The 21,417-nt window shown below is 33.1% G+C and overlaps 1 protein-coding gene across 1 annotated transcript; it reads right to left on the bottom strand.

Moving 5' to 3' along the window:
• Positions 1-659: 659 nt before the first annotated feature.
• LOC110115733 (vesicle-associated protein 4-2-like) lies at positions 660-20,901 on the bottom strand. The gene is made up of 7 exons (XM_028699765.1): positions 20,799-20,901; positions 15,809-15,900; positions 13,644-13,869; positions 12,844-12,914; positions 12,609-12,690; positions 12,258-12,379; positions 660-1,207 (listed from the first exon to the last, which is right to left on the bottom strand). Exons 1-7 carry the CDS (start codon positions 20,899-20,901, stop codon positions 1,067-1,069), a joined length of 837 nt encoding a protein of 278 aa, XP_028555598.1. The 3' UTR covers positions 660-1,066.
• Positions 20,902-21,417: the final 516 nt, after the last annotated feature.

Genomic DNA, 21,417 nt, shown 5'->3' with positions numbered 1-21,417 from the left:
TTTGATCTTTGAGATAGAGAAGCATTGGACACTGTTTTTGCTTCTACAAAAATTTTATTCACTTATTCTATATTTTCTATCTTCTCAGATATCTCTCTATGTGCGTGCATTTTAAACAATTGATACTGTACTTTTTAGATGTTTTGAAATGGTTTATTTAAAATGGTTGATATAAAAGTTTTGAAATACTCCAGCCAACTTTTTTATGTCGTTGTTGTGAAGCTAAGCCTTTTTAATTACTTTTATCATAAACGTTTATTTGCTATTTTTGTGGGTGCATTGCTTGTTTTCATTAAAATGCTTGATGAATAGCACATTTATCTTGCCTTTCAGTTGGGGTTCTAGATTAACAATCCATATAAACTTGTATCATTTATCAAGCTAAAATTTTATGTCGGTGTAGCAATATTGGTATAGATGTTAATATTTCTCAATACTCTAATTTGGATTTTATCGTTTTGATCCTATAGTTACTGTATTAATCTCTTTTTAACCTTCAGGTTCGATGTTGTTATTCATTTTACTGGATTGAAGGTTGTGGTTGAATGTGTCCATAAGCCTTTGTTTTATTATAACATCAATCTTATTGGTACAATAACTCTCTTAGAAGAGATGGTTGCTCATGACTGCAAAAATGTAAGCATTATACTCTCTCTCGGAGTATGTCATTAATACTTTTTTTAAGATCTTATTATTTTTCATTTATTCTTTGTTATCTATTCATGCTGATCATTATTAAGAAGTTCCTTTGTTTCCTTAATAAAGTAGAATTTAATTAACAATTGGCATCAGGTTGATCATATGTATGCTTGATATCATTGACATAAATAATGATATTCAATGCTGTTACATGCAAGGAAATAACATCGATACACTTTTTCTAAGGCTTTTCCGGAATGTTATGTTACATATTTATTATTTCCATCTGCTTTATTTTTTTGCTACTTTGCATGTTGTTAATGTCATTTTGAAGTATTGCCTGAATTTTTTAATGCCCAGTTATGCAAAGTTTTATTTTCATCTTGTATTTTTTTATACAAATTCATTAATGTTTTAGGTGAAGTTATTACCGACAGTTGAGACAAAACATTGAAATGCTGGGATCCCATAGGTGCAAATGGGCCAAAACACACTCTTGTTGGAACATATCCGTAGCTTGAACGGGTGTATTCTCTTTCTTTAGTTGTCCATAGCCTTGTAGTAGCAACTGCAGGGAGACATGTAAACGTCAATAACTTAAGAAATATGCCTCAACCTGAACAACAGAGACATTCATCCTTAAAATATCAAAGTAGATGTGTGCGATGCTATCCTAATGGTACAGGTAAAGTTCTTTCTATGATTAGATTTCTTGGTATAATTAGCTTGTACCATAGGAATATTATGCGGTTTACCTAAGATAAATGCTTAAATTTAACCTAAGTAATGTTTAATGACCCAAGATTGTGTTTTTTAATGCAACTATTATGATACTTATGATGTTTTATAGATAATTCACCGATCACAAGTTACCAGTTACATCAACTACTCATTTTATTTATTTGAAAATAAGTAATAAAGGAGTTTAAATATAATTAGAATTAAAATGCTTGCAAATATTTATAATTTAAGCAAAAACCTTTTGAAAAAATAAATCAATGAGCAAAGAAATTAGTTTTCACAAAATTATACTTTCTTACCAAAATCAAAATAATTAAATAAACAATAACAAATTCTATAGAAAAAATGGACAAGAAAGAATTTTCTAAAGGAAAGAAAAATTAAGCCTCTTGCAAGTATAAGTAGATGATTTCTCCAGTAATAACGTAGTTACATTTTATTACATTAAAGGATATATATAAATAACTAACAATTGTGAGATCGTACTCAAGCATATAAATTTTATTCTAACAAAAAACTCCCAATTACATGTCATTGGCCATTGGTTGTGAACAAAACTAGGCCAAAAATTTTCCATTTACTTGGTCATAATATTTTCATTATAACGATAGATTATATTTATAAGCTATCTACACTCAAACCTTCTTAGCGAGGTTTTTGTTAAATGCGCAAAGTTTTACTTTTTTATGATCATGAGTTATTCTACCTCTAAAAACTGATGACTATATTGTTGTAAATAATATATACCATAACCCTCTCTGGTTCTTCCCTATAGCTCATATTTGAATGTACCTCAATGTCTTTATCAAATATCCATTTCCTCAGAAGTGATATATTGGACACATTATGAATATCTGACATATAATCTAACAAATGTACCTTGTAGGCTGATTATCCAATCCTTTTAATAACTTCAAATGGTCCACATACCTTAGACTCAACTTTCCTTCCTTACATCGGTTTGAACTTCATCTACTCAAATCTCCTAGTTGAAACTCTACAGCTCGGTTCTTAGCATCAAATTACTATGTTGTCCTATCTTGTACAGCTTTTAATTTATTTTTGATTAGCAGATCTTTTCAATAGCATCTTCTATAAGGGCTAGCCCAATTAATGGTCCTTTACCCACCTCCATCCAAGACAATGGTATCTGACACTTCATACTATACAAGCTTCATACGGAGCCATACCTACACAACTAAAAATTATTATTGTAAGCAAACTCAATTAGAGGAATGTGGTCATGCTAATTTCCAACAAAATTCAAAATACATAATCTTAATAGATCTTTTAATACCTATATATTTCTCTCAGACTATCTATCAATTTGAGAATGAATGTCATATTGAAATATATTTTAGCACCCAAAACTTATTGAATTCCCCTCCATAGTCTAGAGGTAAGCCTATCATCTCTGACAAAAATTATAACTTGTAGTACCCCATGTAACTAATAATCTCACACATATATACCTATGCCAATTTATCTATTGAATTAGACTCTCCAATTGGAATGAATTTAGCAAACTTCATCAAACGATCAACTATAACTTAATTGACACCATGTCATTGTCTCAACATGGGAAAACCCATAGAAAAATTCAAGGTCACCTCTTTCCATTTTCACTCTAGAATGGGTAATGGTTATAAAAAAATCTCCTAGTCTTTGATGCTCTACCTTTACTAAGTGATACACTTCACATTTTGAAATAAAATCTACAGCATCCTTGTATGATCATCTGAGCCAATATACTAGAATATTGATTAGCAAAAGAAATCACCTCCGACTATAATCTCTCTCTATATCCCATATTAGGTGTAACAACCCAAAAATTTGAAAAGAATTTTAAAATAAAATTTAAATTTTTTTTGAACTAGTGAAGCATAATACTAAGTTAAGTGTGGCAGAGAGAAGATGCTTAGATGGATGAGTGGCTTTACCCTTAGAGATAGGATACGAAATGAGCATATACGTGAAAAGGTTGGAGTAGCTCCAGTAGAAGATAAGATTAGAGAGAGTCGCCTTAGATGGTTTGGTCACATAAAAAGGCGGCCTTCCGACGACCCAGTTAAGAGAGTAGAGGTATTAGATTTGACTTGTGTTAAGAAAGGTAGGGGTAGACCTAAAAAGACTTGGTTAGAAAATATTAGGAATGACCTTTCTTTATTAGATTTAAACGAGAATTTGGCTTTTAATAGGACACAATGGAGAAAAAGGATTCATGTAGCCGACCCCACGTAGTGGGATAAAGGCTTAATGTTGTTGTTGTTTGTTGTTTAGTGCAATTTAGTATCATGCTTTAGAGTGTTGAGGCACCAGTATTGAGAGCATAATGGTGCTATAAATAACCACCGTGGTATTTGAGTCTCTGTTCTACTATAATTCTGGATTCAACATGCTGTGTTGCGCCATTATGTTGGAGCATTATGGTGCTAGTCCATTAACTACAATTTATATATTTTAAAAATCTAAATATCCTTACCATTCCCTCTCCCATATACTCAGTCTTCTTAGCTTGACTAGGAAGGAGGGGGAAGCGAGGAAGAGAAGAGGAGTGAGAAGTGATGAAAGGAAGCTCTTCATGCTTTTTTTAACTGCTATCCCTATTACAAAAAATATTCTATTTTTCTATAGATAACTATTTTCTTATTTCTATATTGATGATTTTGATTTATATGGATCTTATCTCTCTTAAATCTGCAAAAAATATATTCTCTCTTGATTTTTTAAGCTTTTACTGTGTAACTTTTGATATGTTATATATTTTATCATTCTAAATGATTTGCTATAATTTTATTGCATTTTCATTAATTAAATATATGCATAAGAAATTTTATTTAAAATGAGTAAAAAAAAGTAAGTTGAAAATGGGTCGAAAAGTAAGGTATACTAATTTGATATGATAAGATTAAAATGTGATTTTCTTGAAATGGTTGATGTTACGAGAATGTATTAAGGATGTATTGAACTGATATTGACTAATTTGATAGAAATTATGTACTGATTTTATATTGGATATATGATGCGATAACTCCACATGATATCCTCAAGATCCATTTATTCACTGAAGGGAGTCATAAGGTGTCGAGGCGACTAATTCATGTTTACTAATGGGAGTCATGAGGAGTTTATTGATTGGCTTTCATAAGGGGTGATTGATAGTCTTATACTGCAGTTATAAGTATGGGAGCAAGATTAAGATGCCCTTATATGAATATCTGATACATGAAGTATTAATACCATTATTGATTACTATTACTGATACTATACTGATAGTGATGCTAATTACTATTAGTGATACTATAATGATATCATTATTAATATTGTACTGATATTGTTACTGATTACTTTTATGAATATTATATCAATTCCATTATTGATTACTGTTATTGATACTATATTAATACCATTTTTAATTACTAGTACTAATATTATATTAATATCATTATTGATTATTGTTATTGTTATTTATATTATATTAATATTATTACTAATATATGGATGTGAATGAGTGAATGATAAGATTAATTGCAACTAATTGAATGATTATGATAGACTAGTTGATAAATTAATATGGTTAACTAGCATAAATAATATATATGAGTGCATAACTTTCTTATACAAGTTACAACATAATTTTCTTTTGTTTTGCATTGATTTTAGTTATTATATTTTAGTTACTTGCTAGGCTGTATGCTCGTTATATAGTTTTCACATATTTTTAGAAAAAAGTAAGAACCATATGGAGAAGGAACTAGACAGCATGCATAGTTTTTATTTTAGCACTTCTAATTCATTTTATAATCATAATGTATTTAACGTGATCAACTGGTCTTTTTGAATCACGATAATTGTATAAATGATATTTTGGGCTTGTAATAATTATACACATGGATGAATATAAATACATTTCTTTTGCTATTTATTTGAATTTGTAAGATTTAGTTAAGTATGATTAACTAGTAAGTACAAAGATACAATTCTTCCAAATTTTAATTCGAGGATGTGACATTAGGGATTCATCAGAAGTAAGTTAAATATATGATAAGCTATAAGACTTCCTACTCATAGCATATGCTACCACATTAGCCTTGGCATATTAGTATTTAATAGTTAGATCATAATTGTTAATGAACTCAAGCCATCTATTTTACTTCATATTCAAATCATTTTAAGTAAATATGTATTTCAAACTGATGATCACTAAAAATCTCACACCTAACATCGTACATATAAAGTCTTTAGATCTTCAGGAAAATAACACAATAGCAAGTTCTAGATCATATGTTGGATAATTCCTCTCGAGTTATTTTAGTTATCTATAAGTATAGGCTATCACCTTTTTATGCTGCATTTGAACACATCCCAGCCCATTTAGTGAAGCATTACTAAATATCTAAAATCCTATTGTACCAGATGGAAGAGTCAAAATTAGAGCAAAAGTAAAATAAACATTCAATCTCTAAAACTCTCCTCATATTTTGAAGTCCTGACAAAAGCCATTAACATGCAAGTTATTCTTGTTAAAGGTGCATAAATCTAACAAAAACCTCTCAAAAATTTTACATAATATCCAACCATTCTAAAAAAATTACATACTTCAAATACAGTAGTAGGCCTTGACCACTCACTAATTACCTAAACTTGCTAGGCATCTATAAAAATACTAGTACTATTCACCATATGCCCCAAAAAAGTAATACTCCACAACCTAAACTCATACTTAAAGAATTTTTTATATAGTTGATGCTACCTTAGAGTCTCCAAAATAATCATTAGATGTCTGGCATGATCTTCCTCAGAAGCAGAGTAAACCAAAATGTCATCTATGAACACTATATAAAAATTAATTCAAAAAAATCTTTCAACACTCAGTTCATCAAATCCATAAAGATAGTCGATGCATTCATCACCTCAAAAGGCATGAGTAAGAACTCATAGTGTTTGCATCTCCCCTTCTGACTCTTAATTAGTGAACTCCTTATAACTTCCAATTAGTAATCACATGAAATAATCACCTTAACTCCATATCACTCGTATCAATTTCTAGCTTCTTATGACTTCAAAATTAATGATCATGTGGATCTTGAGGGTAAACGCGTGGGGGTATCCTATAGATTTCTGATATCAATCAGCACATCCTTTCTATTAGATTAGTATAACATTCTACTATCACAAACCAGTATTATATTCTAGTTTATATCAATCATTTCAACACATTATATATTCTAATTTATCATATCAAACCACGATATATTATTTTTCTTACTAAAAATAATGTAGTATTTTTTTATCTTAAAAAATAGTAATTATTTTTAGTTGATATCATGTAGGAATGTCTCAAAAAAAGGTGAAAATTTTATAAATATTGAACCGACACTATGATGCTCATACTATTAGCACTGTAGCGTTGATAACACCCTTGTGCCAAATTTGGACATCACAACACTCAAGCATCAGGAAAATGTTGATTAATTTTGCATCCAGGTTGAATAAAAAATTAGTGCTACAACACATCATAATATTGCGGCATCATTGCAGCATCGAAGTCTCAGGAATTTGAGCACTAAGGCACCAAACCGCACAACGTCATAGCACCGAATGACACATTCAAGCATCGTAGTGCTTAACTTTTGGAGTGTGAGGGAAGAGAAGTTGATGAAATTTGGAGCCAGGACAAATTATGCTGGCGACACACTAGGTCAGCCAATATCCACAATAGGTCTGTCCAGCATCTCGGTGAAACCTACTTAGCAGAATTCACATTATAACACTATAACATTAACATGTCGAGCATCACGGTGTTAGAGTCCACTTATGTACTTATTATAAATAGTTTTTTAGTCTTTTTATGTAGGGGGTTCTGCCATTTTAGTGAGTTCTAAGTGTTTAAGTGTGGTGCCAACTTAGAGTCAAGTCTAAGGGAAACTAGAGGAGAGAAAGATATAGCAATTGGAGTGGTTGGCCTACCATATTGTGAGAAAGAAAGTAATTAAAGAAGATAATAGTGTGTACTATTTTGGTGATATCTATTTTCACTTTTCACCTTGTAATTAAAGAAGTTATCTTTCTTTTTTGAGCAACCAATGAAATCTATTTTATTTTATTTTAATTTTGTGGCTGGCTAAAACACTTAGTTTTTGGCTAATGATATCTCTTATGATTTACTAAATTAATGGATGTTTTCAATATCTCTTATTCTTAATTTAATCTATATAATGACCATGTGTAGAGTTAAAATATAGTGTGATATTTTACCTCGATGGAGAAATATTGAAATAATTAGGAGTATGGAAATGAAACTCTTGCATGCCTAGACATATGATGTTTAGTTTTCTAGAGTCTATGGAGAAATAATAATTCTAGGACCTTCCTTCACTTTCTTATAAGCATAATAGAGATATAAGGATGCATAAGCTCTAATTCATAACCAACATAGGAGAGACTACTTAGGGAAGCTTTGGAAATTCATTGTCATTAGTCCAAAATATTTTATCTACCACTATCTTATCTTTCTTATACATTTCTTAGTTAAGGTAGAATCCAAACTTGATTTTCATTGTATAGGATAAACATTCTAGCTAAACAGGAAGTACTACCACATTTGCAGCGTAGCAAAATACTTACTCATGGGATTAACACTCTCTCGTATCATTTTTATTACTTGATCGATACGTGCACAAGCGTTATTTAGTGGACATTTATATGAAAGAGGACCTAAGTATATTTTACACACCTCTACTTCCCATTATCAAATGTTTGGCACCGTAGTCAGGGAAGTTGCAAGCTTTCATGCAATTTTATCTATAATATTAAAAGAGATATATATTTAATTATAATTGTATCATCTATCTTAAATCTTATTATTTATTATTTATTTATTTTAAAATTTTAAAAAAAATTCCTTTGTTATATTATTTTTTATAATTTAATTCTTTTATTATTGGTTTATGTGTAGTAGATCTTGTATGGAACCTTTTTTGTTTGATTTATAGATTTAGATGACCCATATAAACATTGAAAAATCCAAAGTAATTATAGCATTAGGAATGGCTGAACCAAATCTAGATTAGAACAGTTTAAACCTCTTAGGAGTATGTTAATCCTATAGTAGATATATTTCATCAAAGTATCAATAGACCTACTATCCAAATTAATAATTTTGAGCTAAAACCTGCCAATAATTTTGAGTTAAAACAAACCATAATTCAATTGGTTCAAAATTTCTAGTTTGGGAGAACTCCTATTAAGGATCTCATTCTATACTTAACTAGCTTCTTAAAAATTTGTGCAATATTCAAGTACAATGGTGTTAGTAATAGCACTGGTAGGCTTCATTTGTTTCTATTTTTGCTAAGAGACAAAGCTAACATTGGTTGAATTCCTTACTCCTATGATCTATAACTACTTGGAATAAGTTGGCACATAAATTTCTAACTAAGTATTCCCACCATCTAAAACTGGTAAGCTTAGAAATGAAATAATATCTTTTTCTCAATTTTAAGGAGAGTTTATCTATGAAAGTTGTGAAAGATTTAAGAAGATGCTTAGAAAGTTCCCTCACCATGTTTTGCCTGATTGGTTGGTGATTCAAACTTCCTATAATGGGCTTGTACAATTCCTTAGGTTAATAATTGATGCAATAGCTGGAGGATTATTATTGTCTAAACTTTTTGATAAGGCTTAGGAATTTATAGAGGAAATTTCAACAAATAATTTTTAGTGGTCTTCAATTATGGTGAATCCTAAGAATATAATCAGTGTTTATGAGTCAGATGCTTTATCGATTTTGATTGCTCAAGTAGCTTCCATATCTAATAAGTTGGAAAATTTTAGAGTTAGTTCAAGGTTTGAATCACAAGTGTTTTTGGAAGAGAGATTTAAATTATGTTGGCGAGAATAGTGCTCAATGGGTTGAGAATGTTAATGCCATTGGAGTACAAAAAAAATTCCTATTTTAATATTTATAACCTAGGCTGGAGGAACACCCCAACTTTAGTTGGAATAATAATAGTGGTGAAACTAATTAGTGGAATACATGTCAATCTAATTCTAGAAGAAATTGGAGCAATCCTCAAAAACTTATAGTAAACCCTAAGCATTATTATCCTTTAGGATTTAATTAAAATAATCAATTAAGAGATAGGAAGATATCTTTGGAGGAGTTAGTGATTGAAATGAGAAATTAATTGCAAAGTCAAGTTGCTTCAATCAAGAATTTAGAAAATCAATTTGGATAGCTTACAATTTATTTTAATAGTAGAGCCCGTGGCACCTTGCACAATAACATTGAAGTTAATTCAAAGGAGAAAAGAAATATCATAGCTTGGAGAATTTATGGAGTAGTAGTGATAGCACCCAACCAAAATGACAAATCTAGGCATAGTATGAATAAAGACTAAAAACTTAAGGAGATGATAGGCACCCAACCAAAGTTTAAATTCTTATTTCTAGTGCGACTCCTACTCAAATACCAAAGTTTAAATGCTAAACTATCAATTTCCTTAGCCTTCTCTCCAACCCATTTAGTTTCCTAAATGTACAAAATATTTAACTTCCTATGAATCATAATATCTACTAATTCCATTAATTTTCATGTAAGGAAACATATATTCCAAGTTCCTATTCTAATTTTAGTTTCATAGACTAGCTTCTTTCCCCATATCCGTCCTTGATGTAGGAACTCTTGCCTATTTAATAATCAATGTTGGGTATATAAATTTTCACTCGGAATAACTTTACAATCTAGACGATTTAATTTTCTAATAAAAAAATAGTCAATCTGGGTTGTACTATATCCATTTTTTATAAGTGACGAGATGCTCATTCCTTTTCTTAAATAAGATATTAGCAATTGAAAAATCATAAGCTAAACAAAAATCTAATATGGTCTTATCACCTTCATTCGTTGTTCCAAATCCATGGCCACCATGACTACATTTTGGAGTAGAAAATGAGTTTTTCACTTGGAGATGCCCCTATGAGGTTGTGGAGAGGCTTAGTATCGTGGCGTATCATTTGTAGCTACCTCCTACTTCCACCATACACCCATTGTTCCATGTGTCCCAGCAAGAGAAAGTTATTGGCGACCACAGTCCATCAACGATGTTGTCAATGACCATGACAAAAGAAATGGAGGTGATCCTGGAGCCAAGGGAAGCGAAAGGATTAAGAGATGGTGGATCAAAGGAGATTAATTCTACCTTTAATTACTTACCATAGAAAATCAAAATTGAGAGAGAATTATGAATGTTTATTTAAGGAAAGAAAGAGGGCTTATTTGAATTCAGATTTGCAAGGGAATTATGAAGATTTATTTAGAAAAAGAAAGCTGATTTGAAATCAGATTTGGGAAGGAATTAGGGAGGTTTATTTAGAGTTAATTAGGTTGTTTTATTTTCATTATGTTAATTGTGTTTTAAATTCAAACTTCCACATGCCAAAAGGTCAAATTTGGTGCGAGGATAGAATTGGTGACGAGCGCAAGTCCCTTCCTAGCTTGTTCAAGAACGGTCCACACGCAAACCTCAAAATTTAAAACAGCTTGATTTAGCATCCGAGACAGTGTAATTTTGCAGGCCTTGTATTTGCGATAAGCATCTTCATTTTCGGGAGCCAGGAAACGGTCGTCGGGGCGGCGAGAGGAGGACGAGCTTCCAACGATGATACGATCGTGCTTGCTAGAACTCGACATTTCGTGAAGGCAGGTTATACTAATTGAGGTGAAGGAGGAATGAGTTAAATGATATTCAGGTTAAACTAATTTATAGAATTTTGAAAATATCATACAATACGATCTAGTATCGTACAGTACGATGTGGCAATAATATTTTCTGGACGAACAGTTCGAAAAATGTGGTCAACTCGTACAGTACGATTAGAAGGATTTCGATCGTCCTGAAGGTCGTCGGTATGAACTTTGATGAAAACCAACGACCCTTGACGAAAAGTTTCGTATAGTACGAACAGGCTATTATATCGTACCAACAACCTTTAAGTCGTCCTCATCCATTTCGCTGATGTGGATCATACAGTACGAAGATGTGGTTCGTACAGTACGATGTGCAATAATGTCGTACTAAAAGGTTGAATGACCAGACACCAGTATCGTATAGTACGATGGTGATCATACAGTACGATCAACAGAGACGATATTTGTGTCTGGGTTGTGATTTATATTGTTTTGATATATCATACAGTACGATATTGGATCGTACAGTACGATAAAGAAAATGTCAATTTTTTATTTTTGTGTAGTGAGTGTGTGATGACCAGGAACAACCTTAGAAGATTTTTTTTTTTTTTTTGTTGGAATTACGCATTAATGTCTATGACACGAAGTCTTGTCCTCACAAAGTGCTAAAGGTGTCATAGGCTAGTGTTTTAGTGAAGATGTCTGCCAATTGGGCAATCAGACATTTGGATTATGATAAAGAGTAATAGTGGCCAGTATGGAAGTTTATGCTATAAGTTCTTCTTCCGCATAGAATTGAGGGCATCCTTCAATTCCCATAAAACTCTTATTGTTTAAGTGTAGCTCTCGGTTTTTAACCTTATAGCAGATCAATCTACAAGTATTCCTATAATAAACCTTTCTTAACGACTTCAAAGTTCAATAAATCATGTTGGCCTACCCATTTCAAATTAATTTCAACTCCCTATCTCAGCTTTTTACTAATATACACCCCATCAATCTTCTATTATGTTATGCAATGATGAATTTGATCATCTACTATAAAATACCATTTTCAACTATATGCTCTCAATTTATTCATAAGACTAACTAAGCATATCACCAGTCAGGAGAAGCTCCTATGCAAAAACATAAGCAAAGATCACTTGTTTAAAAGTGGAAACATAATTAAAGCATAACTCACTAGTTCTGGAACATATTCCATATGCACTTTCACCTTCAAACTCATGATCTTAAACTTAACTTTGTTTTTCTGATCAAGCAATGGCTTCTCATTATTCTCTGGATGCTCCACAAACTTGAAAACTGCGAATTTAAGTAGTAGATGAAGAATCAAGGCGCTTGCATTGCAATTCCTTTTATCATCAATCAATGATATAGAACCAAACGCCTAAGTAATAGATGTAAATGGGTTAAAAGGAACGAGATGTAGAAAAGGATTCAGAAAGAAAACCTCCATGATAATGATTGCACGCACTTAAAAACAAAGAACGTAGTTTCAAAAAGAAAATACATAAAAAGTAAAGCACAGTACCAGTTGCTATAATACTCTCTCCGGGAGAAAGTATTGCTCCAGGAGGACCCATAAAACAACTTTTTGGTGCAGTTGTTTGAAACTACAAGAAGAAAAAAAAATTTTGACGTTAACAATCTATAGATAAAGATAATGTAACTGTACAACATATTGTAAACAAAAAAACTGTCGTTACTTTTTTGAAAACATGAAAATAGAAATAGTTCTTCTTTATTCTAAACGGTAAATAAGTTACCTTGAACGCTACATAGGACTTGCGAGTGTTCTTTATTCTGATTGCACTTCTAACCTGCTTGCCAGGTTCATCTTCAAATGAAGGGATAAAAGTTAATTCCTTCTATTAAAAAGAAAAAGATCAAAGAAAGCAAGCCTACACCTAAAATTAAAAAACTCAAGAACTTTAAAAAGCATAATAATGAACATACAAATAGAAGGCAAACTATTCAGATGGACTAAATTTTTCACTAGAAAGCAAGTGACCTGGTTCTATGCAAATGATACAACTCAGAAACTAATCTAATAGAAGGAAATTCAACAAAAGAGACATGATTTACCCAGGCACTCCTTAAGATGGACATGATAAACTCCACAGAAGAAATATAATCATTCAATGATTAAAACACAAATAATAGTTCCACAATATATATAGCCCAGATGATTTATGACTTAATTAGGTGCATTAAAAAATTTAGACAAAATAAAACCTCCAGAACTAGCAATCACCAAAAAGAGAAAAACAAAAATGTGATCCTCTACAATTCCAGCTTCTAGTGTAGTTCTTCCACCGCATACCATCCTAACAACATCAATATCAAAGAGATTCCACTGAACAATAACATTATCGCATTTAAAAATTAAAACAATTCAGTAAACTCGAAAACCTGCAATCAAACAAACAAATAGATCGAGTATGGAACCAAGTACAACCAACCAAGAAAATTTTAAAAACCCTAATTCAACCAAAAAAAAACCTTCGCCAAGACCCAAACTTTTCTGCATCATTAAGAAAATCACTTCGAAATTCCAACCACTAACATGGGAAGTAAAGTTTATTAGGCCGATCGAGCCGAAGCCGGCGCCGCGTCGGCAAAATTGATCTCGCCACTGAAGAGACCGAGTTCCCACCGGAACTCTGCTGCGCTCTCGGCCCCAAAGCCCCACCGAGCTGACCACTACCATGATGGTGCTGATGATGGGTCAACGTCGACGACGATTTCGTCGAAGAAGTCCCACCGCCACCTCCAGCACCAGAAGATCCGGCCTGTCAGAACGGAAGCCGGCATAGACCCCAGAGTTTTCCATCTGACGACCCCGCCCTGCCATCAGCTACTGTCATCTGTATTGCTTCCTCCTCTGCTCAAGCTTGGTTCGAATCAGTGAAGAGGATCCGAGTGAGGGTGGGGGGTGATTGTTCTTTAGTTGCGTGCTGTCGTCTCCTCGTGGTTAATCTGATTCAAGAAGAAGCAGGGAAGAAGAATAGAGGCTGGAGCTTCGAAGGGTGGGCGGCTACAGAACGGATTCCATGGAGATCGCAGATTCGCAGAGTTTAAAGAGTGGGTTTCACGTCCGTGGATTTGATTATTTTAATGCAAGTTTAAGTACCCCTAAGCCCAGTTTACTTTGATCCTCACTTTTTATTGGCTCCAGCCTCTATTCTTAAATATTTATTTTACAAATAAATTTAGTTTTTGATCTTCTTATCAAATGTTTTGTTGGTTTATTCTTAGTGCACATTTAAAAATAGGAGAATTTATATAAAGGAGCACATTTTTAATTTAATTAAGTGTAAGAATCATATTTGAGAGATAATATAAAAAAGAGCGATAGCGTAAAATTAATTTACACATGCTTTTTTTGGACGATTTCTTGCATTTTGTTTGGACAGAATTTTTAAGTTAATATTTTTTTTTTAACAAACAAAGTATTTCATTAAATACCTAAAAAGGTTACATGAAGCAAAAAGCAAAAATTACATAAAATAAAAGAAAATAGAAGCGGATTTCAATCCTAAGGGCTCAGTAATTGGCCGAGGCTTCCAGCTTTCCGAAAAGAAGCTCAGACGATCCAATTAGGTAACGTGAAACGCGATGCAGCCAACCCAACCAAACAAAAGACGACCACCAAAGGTTGCCACGAGCCATACCGACGAAAAAGCGAGCCCCAACCACATCATAGCTAGCCCGGCAAAACTAACGGCCAACAGAATAAAAAAATCCGATCACCACTAAACCCGTGCAATAAGCCATCAGGAAAGAAAAATAAAACAAAAGTCAACTGCCACAGCCCAAAATCCACCCCAGTGGACGAACAGAGAAGATTACTTTTAAGTTAATATTCTTGGAGTACAATCCATTATTTTACACATTAAATCAAAATCTTATCTAACTCAATTTAAGAGAATTATCCGAACTTTTAAATTCAGGTTAAAAAGAATTATCATTTATAATCATCTAATAAATATAATATAATAATAATTATCAGTATTTTATCCAATTTTATGTTAGTTGTTTTGCAAGATATCAGTGTCAAGTTATTTGTCTTTATGTATTTGATACATCATAAAAAAATTATATTGATCGGGCATGAATCTCGATGCAAAATCAAGTTGGAAAGTTTTGAAATTAAAATTGGGACTATCCGAACTCCGAATTCAGCAAACATATAGTCAAACTGAACGTCTCGAGAACATGACCCAACGACCCCAAAACCAACCCAATATGAGCCCAAATGGGTCCAAATCAAAGGTTAGAAGCGTTGTTGGAAGGTTCAAACCACAATTTGGATTACCAAATGGTTTCCAAACATAACATGCTTATAGTCTAATCAAGCGGCTCGACGAGAAGAATCCAACAAGCCCAAGATCACCAAATTCCGACATCACTAAGACATTCAAACATCCATCAAAGGTCTTTAATCAAGGGATTCAACATCGACCGTCCATCCAACCACTCCCCATTTATCCTTGATCTCTTACCAATTTACGAGTCATGTCACTCCAAAAATCTATAAATATGCATCTTCTTTCTCTTAAAAGGGGGCTTAAAGCTAAAGAATTCAAGAGAGAGATCGGAGATCTGTCTTGCGTTCTTACTCTTTGACCACCGCCTGAATTCCGTCAGACCTCTGCTTGAGGCTCTTACCCTCACCATACCACAACTTGAAACCATCACTCCCGCCGGACCACCACTTGAGGCCCTTACCTCGCCGAACCACCACCTAAGGGCCTGAACTCCACTTGACCACCACCTAAGGGTCTGAACTTCGCCTGAATTCCGCCGGACCACCACCAATACTTCATTTATCCAGTTTGTAAATAGAAAATAGAATAAGATTTAGAGTTCTGTTTTCAAATAAATAAAGACAAATATTTTTAAGTAATATATAGTTTTAATAGTTAATTATCTGGCTACTTACATCAACAGAAAATAAAAATAAATCTAATTAGGCTGAAAAATAATAACTTGCATATGACCAAAAAAAAACAACTTAAAAGCGGGAACTGCTACTTAGTTCTTGTAAATAATTTGTCAAAATTTACACCATATGGAAGACTTACATTTAATATTATCCCATACAGGCTACAACAAACAAAAAAAAAAGATTTAAAAATATAAAACTGTGCTGAAAAAATATTTAATTAATATTTTCAAATCTTCTACAATTTAATAATACTAACAATTGCTTGAAAACAAAAAAATAAAATTATCTTCACAATTTATCAAAATTTTCCTTTAGCTTCTACCTCCGATCAAATCTTTCCAATATAATTAACCACTCTTCTTGCGATCACTCTTTATCATGACTGGCAGGTTTAACAATTAGACGTGAAAAATGCTTTTCTTCATGATACTCTATCCGAGATAGTCTATATGGTCCAACCAAAAGGTTTTGAAGATAACTCTTGTCCTGACAACGTATGTCATCTCCACAAAGCCATCTACAGATTAAAACAGGCTCCGAGACAGTGGTACAATACGTTCACATCGTATCTTGTGTCGCTAGGCTTCCCGCACAGTCAATTAGATCCATCGCTTCTAATCTTTAACAAGACAAAAGTTCAAATCTTCCTATCCATATATGTTGACAACATTCTTAGAACCAGAAATGACCAGGACACATCACAAATATTCTGGTTCAACTTAGCAAAGAATTTTCTATGAAACACTTAGGGGAATCAAATGAATTTCTTGGAATCAAGATAGCTAGTCTCATCAACAAATATTCTCAATCGCAAAAGAAGTATGTGTACCAAATACTCCAACAAGCAAATCTTACACAATGTAATTCCCTCTCCAATCCAACTTGCATGAAATGAGACTTTGCCCAAATTCTATTCAAGAGGAGAGAAATACAGTTATGAGTTGTCAGCAAATAAACATCTAAAAAATAAAGAAAGTTACTAGTTGCATTTATGTTGAAGTTGGAGATGCGGCTAATGAATCTGACGTGGAGAAAGAATTTTATAATATTGATAAAATGAAAGAAAAAAAAAACTATACAATTATTCTTAATCTATTTAGTGCTTGAATATTTAACATTTGAGCGTTTCTTTTTTGCCCATTTAATTATGAAGACCTCGCTCCATTGATTTTAAATCTGGGAGTGGTGGTTTTAAATTCAAGACCTCGCACCGTTGACTTTAAGCCCAGTGTGGATGGTTTCAAATTTAAGATCTCGCGTCGCTGACTTTAAGTCCAGCCGAGATGGTTTTAAAATACAAGACCTCGCACCGTCAATTTTAAATCCGGTTGGGAAGAATTGAAATTGAAGACCTCGTTTCGTCGACCTTAGGTCCAACCGAGATGGTTTTAATTCAAGGCCTCGAGCCGTTGACCTTAGGTCCGGCCGGGAAGAAAATATCGGCAAATGCCGTCCCGATTTCTCCCTCGATGGGAAGAGGAGGCCGGAAGGCTACCGAAAATTTTCTAAAATATTGCTGAATTGCCTTTGTCATTATTTTGTCACTATTTTGAGAACAATGTCATAGCTTCACTAATTAAAATAATTAATTTATTAATTGATCTAATCAATTAAAAGTCATTAATAAATAGTTTAAAATAAATCTTAAATTTAAAATTCTTTAAACATAGGCAAGAAGTTGAATGTTTTCTGGCAGAAAATAATAGAGAGAGTTCAAAGTTACATATAAAGATGATTTTGTCCTGTCTCTCAATCCAACAAATCATTGATTGCATAGAAAGACTGAAATAAGTTGTTTGCATTATGAAGAATCTATATATTGTTCCAATTATTCAAACCTGACATGTACAAGACAATACATTGATCTTGTTCTAAGCTTAGGAAAAGGTTAGTTGAATTACTTGTTAAGGGACAAACAAAGGATTGTCATATTTAATAATATAGATTTAAATGATTAAGGCTATAGTTAATAATATTGATTTAAAAGAATTAAATAAATTATATGAAATAGCCTTTTTTTGTTTTTATTTTTGCAATTATAAAACAACATATATTTACTGATGCGAAGACCCCGAGCCATCAACTTTAAAATCCGGTCGAGATGATTTTAAAATGAAGACCTCGTGTCGTCGACCTTAGGTCCGGTCGGAATGGTTTAAATTCATTAGTTAGTTAAAATTCAAGAAGCATTGAGATTTAATGACCAAATTAGAGCAATTATAAAATAAAATGCAATGAAAAGAAGGGGGATTCCACTAATCAACACATATAACCAACTCTCCAAATCAACATAAACAATGCTTCAAACAAAACAATTCAATTTAGGCAACAACTTAACTAAAATCTCAACTCAACTCAAACAACAAAAGCTCTCAAACTCTACACAACACATTATGCAAGCTCTCCAAAGGTCTCTCATGTAATAAATAAATTAAATTCATTTAGAATAATTACAATTAAATCAACATTAAATTTAATGCTAAAGCAGAGAATGCCGCAGTAAACTATCAGTACAATGATACAAAAAATAATAATAATAATATGCTAAAATAGAAAGGAAAACTACTGCAACCACTGGCTACGAATACCAACAAGCAGACATATGAAAAGTCAGTATATCATAAATAAATTGAATGAATACTGATAAATCTAAGCTACTGCAAGTAAAACATAGTACTGGAAAGCAAAAAAAAACTGAGTACAAAAAAGCTAGTAGTGTAATAGTGCTGAAAAAATGGGTAAAGAAGTGAACTATTGTAGTAGGAAAAAGACTACAAGCACATATCAACTAAAACACCAACCAGTGTCAAAATCTCGAGGTGTCAAAATCACAAACTCAACCAATTCAAACGAATTTAGAACAAATTTCCAAACAATCAAATTTAGACATTTGGGCAGCCTTGTTTATACGAACTTGGTTATAAGGCCCATTACCCAGCAACTTTTGTAGGAAAGTCGTAAGTTCGGCCTTAGGGGAAAGTTTTAGGTAAAAATTAACCTAACGTCAACCCCCAATTAAAACGCCGGCTACTTCTAATATAAGCCATAAGTTCGACCTTTGAGAGAAATGTTTAGGTGATAATACAACCTTAGACCCCTCATTTGGGCATCCTAGTCTATAGGGCTAGGTTGTATGACCCATAAATCGGGCCACTTAGCTTAAAGTGCTAAGTCGTAAGACTCATCATTAGGCAACTTTTAAGGAAGCACTAAAACCTAATCCAAATCCAATTCAAGCCAAATTTAAACTTTTGGAGATCCTATTTTATAGGATTAGGTTGTAAGACCCGTTATTGGGCAACATGTAATTGAAGTCGTAAGCCCCAACAATTTAGAAAAATTACTAAATAAATTGTAATGAACTTAAAACCCAAATAATCTAATTCAAACTTATGGGCAACCTAGCCTATAGGGTTAGGTTGTAAGACCCACCGTTAGGAAACTTCTAAAAAAAGTCATAAAATCTATCCAACCAAAATTCTTCGGGCAACTCCTAATAGGAGCCGTAAGCCCCAAACTAAACAAATGAATGGGAAACTTTTAATTGGAGTCATAAGCCCCAAACTAAATAAATTAACGGGCAACTCCTAAGTGGAGCCGTAAGCCCCAAAATAAACAAATTAACGGGCAACTCCTAATTGGAGCTGTAAGCCCAAAACTAAACAAATGAACAAGAAACTCCTAAGTGGAGCCGTAAGCCCCAAGATAAACAAATGAATGGGAAAATCCTAATTAGAGTCGTAAGACCTAAACTAAATAAATGAACGGGCAACTCCTAATTGGAGCCGTAAGCCCCAAACTAAACAAATTAACGGGCAACTCCTAATTGGTGTCATAAGTCCCAAACTAAACAAATGAATAGGCAACTCCTAACTGGAGTTGTAAGCCCCAAACTAAACACATCCTTGGGCAACTCACAAATAGAGCAGCAAGCCTCAACTTAAATCTAAATACTTGGGTTACTTTTTACGAAAGCCCTAAATCCCAAACTAATTCTTAATCCCTGGGTTACTTCTAAATAAAGTCATAAATCTCAAACTAAATAAATCTATGGGTATTCTACTAGATGTAAACCCCAAAACACTCAATAAAATTAAAATTCATACCTAACCACTTCAGTCTACTCCGGATCCCTAAGAGGAGGAAACCCATGGCTGCTAATCAGATTCCCTTGACACTATGGCTAATGATTGTTAGTGTTGGTAGACTAAAATCTATGATATACCCAAGATGATGGAATCATGGGTTCTTGATCGGGTTTACCTCCATTTCCCCCACTATTGAGACTAAAAAAAATTAACTAAAATTTATTCATCATTAATCGAGAGTTCTCTCTTAGGTAGTAAGAGGGGTAATTAACAATGAGTGCTTGCACTTATAGGAAGTAAGGAGCCCAGATCTTTAAACCTTGACATTATCCTCAGGGAAAATCTGGTTAACTTCAATCTGACTTAAGAGAAATGAAATCCTACAGCTGTAAAGTGGGATTCATGCATTCATGCCATTTTTTTTAGCCAACAATAACATACATTATCAATCTCTTATCTCAGCACATGCATCATCCTCTTCCTCAACATATATACTTGTTAAAATGACTTCTACGTTATATCAAAAGTACGCTTGGCTATGGTATACCAATCACAAAAATTAATATCATTCTTAAATCATTTTCAGATGAGAATTGGGCCAACGACCCAACCTGTCGGAGATCAACATCAGGTTACTGATCATTTTTGGGATACATGCTCATATCCTGGACAACTAACAAACAGCACACGGTCGTAAGATCTTCAACAAAATCTGAATATCGTGCACTTGCAGCACTCACATCTGACATCATTTGGCTTCGGTGAGTTCTCACAGAATTCGACATACCTCAAGATTATCCAACTGAACTATATTGTGATAACACCTCTGCTATACCTCTAACCAATAACCCGGACTTCCACGCTCACACGAAGCACATTGAAATTGACCATAAATTCATTTGGTATCACACATACAAGAATAACATCAATCTTCTTCCTATAAGCACGATCAATAAAGTGCCTGACAACTTCACCAAATCGTTATCTACACCTCGATTTCACCTACTTCGACTCAAACTGATAGTTAGTCAGGATCCATTAGTTTGCAGGGACGTATTATAGCACACAGATACACAATGAATATATTTTTGTATTAGTTAATGAGGTGGCATATTGTGATAGGCTCTCTAGTTCTTAAGCTGCTCTCACCTCTCTATATAGATTGTCGTGTATTCTCTTCTGGTGGACAATAAGATTTATTCAACTTCTTCCTTTCTCTTATATTAATTTCAAGAACTTCTTCTTGTTTCATGTTTCTACAAGAACATTCATATTGCTCAGGAGCCTCATGAAAGCTCTCG

The sequence above is a fragment of the Dendrobium catenatum genome, unplaced genomic scaffold, assembly GCF_001605985.2.
Source record: "Dendrobium catenatum unplaced genomic scaffold, ASM160598v2 fragScaff_scaffold_1390, whole genome shotgun sequence".
NCBI lineage: Eukaryota > Viridiplantae > Streptophyta > Magnoliopsida > Asparagales > Orchidaceae > Dendrobium > Dendrobium catenatum.
Note: the sequence above shows the minus strand (reverse complement) of the source record. Positions and strands in the feature narration are given on the sequence as shown.

Coding starts and splice junctions, on each gene's coding strand:
- LOC110115733 (XM_028699765.1), bottom strand. CDS start 20,901: ATGTCGAATTCTGTGAGAACTCACCGAAGCCAAATGATGTCAGATGTG. Junction 13,870..15,808: donor TTAGGTGGTGGTTCGGCGAG/GTAAGGGCCTCA, acceptor CCGTTCTGACAG/GCCGGATCTTCTGGTGCTGG. Junction 12,691..12,843: donor AGTCCTATGTAGCGTTCAAG/GTAACTTATTTA, acceptor TTCTTCTTGTAG/TTTCAAACAACTGCACCAAA.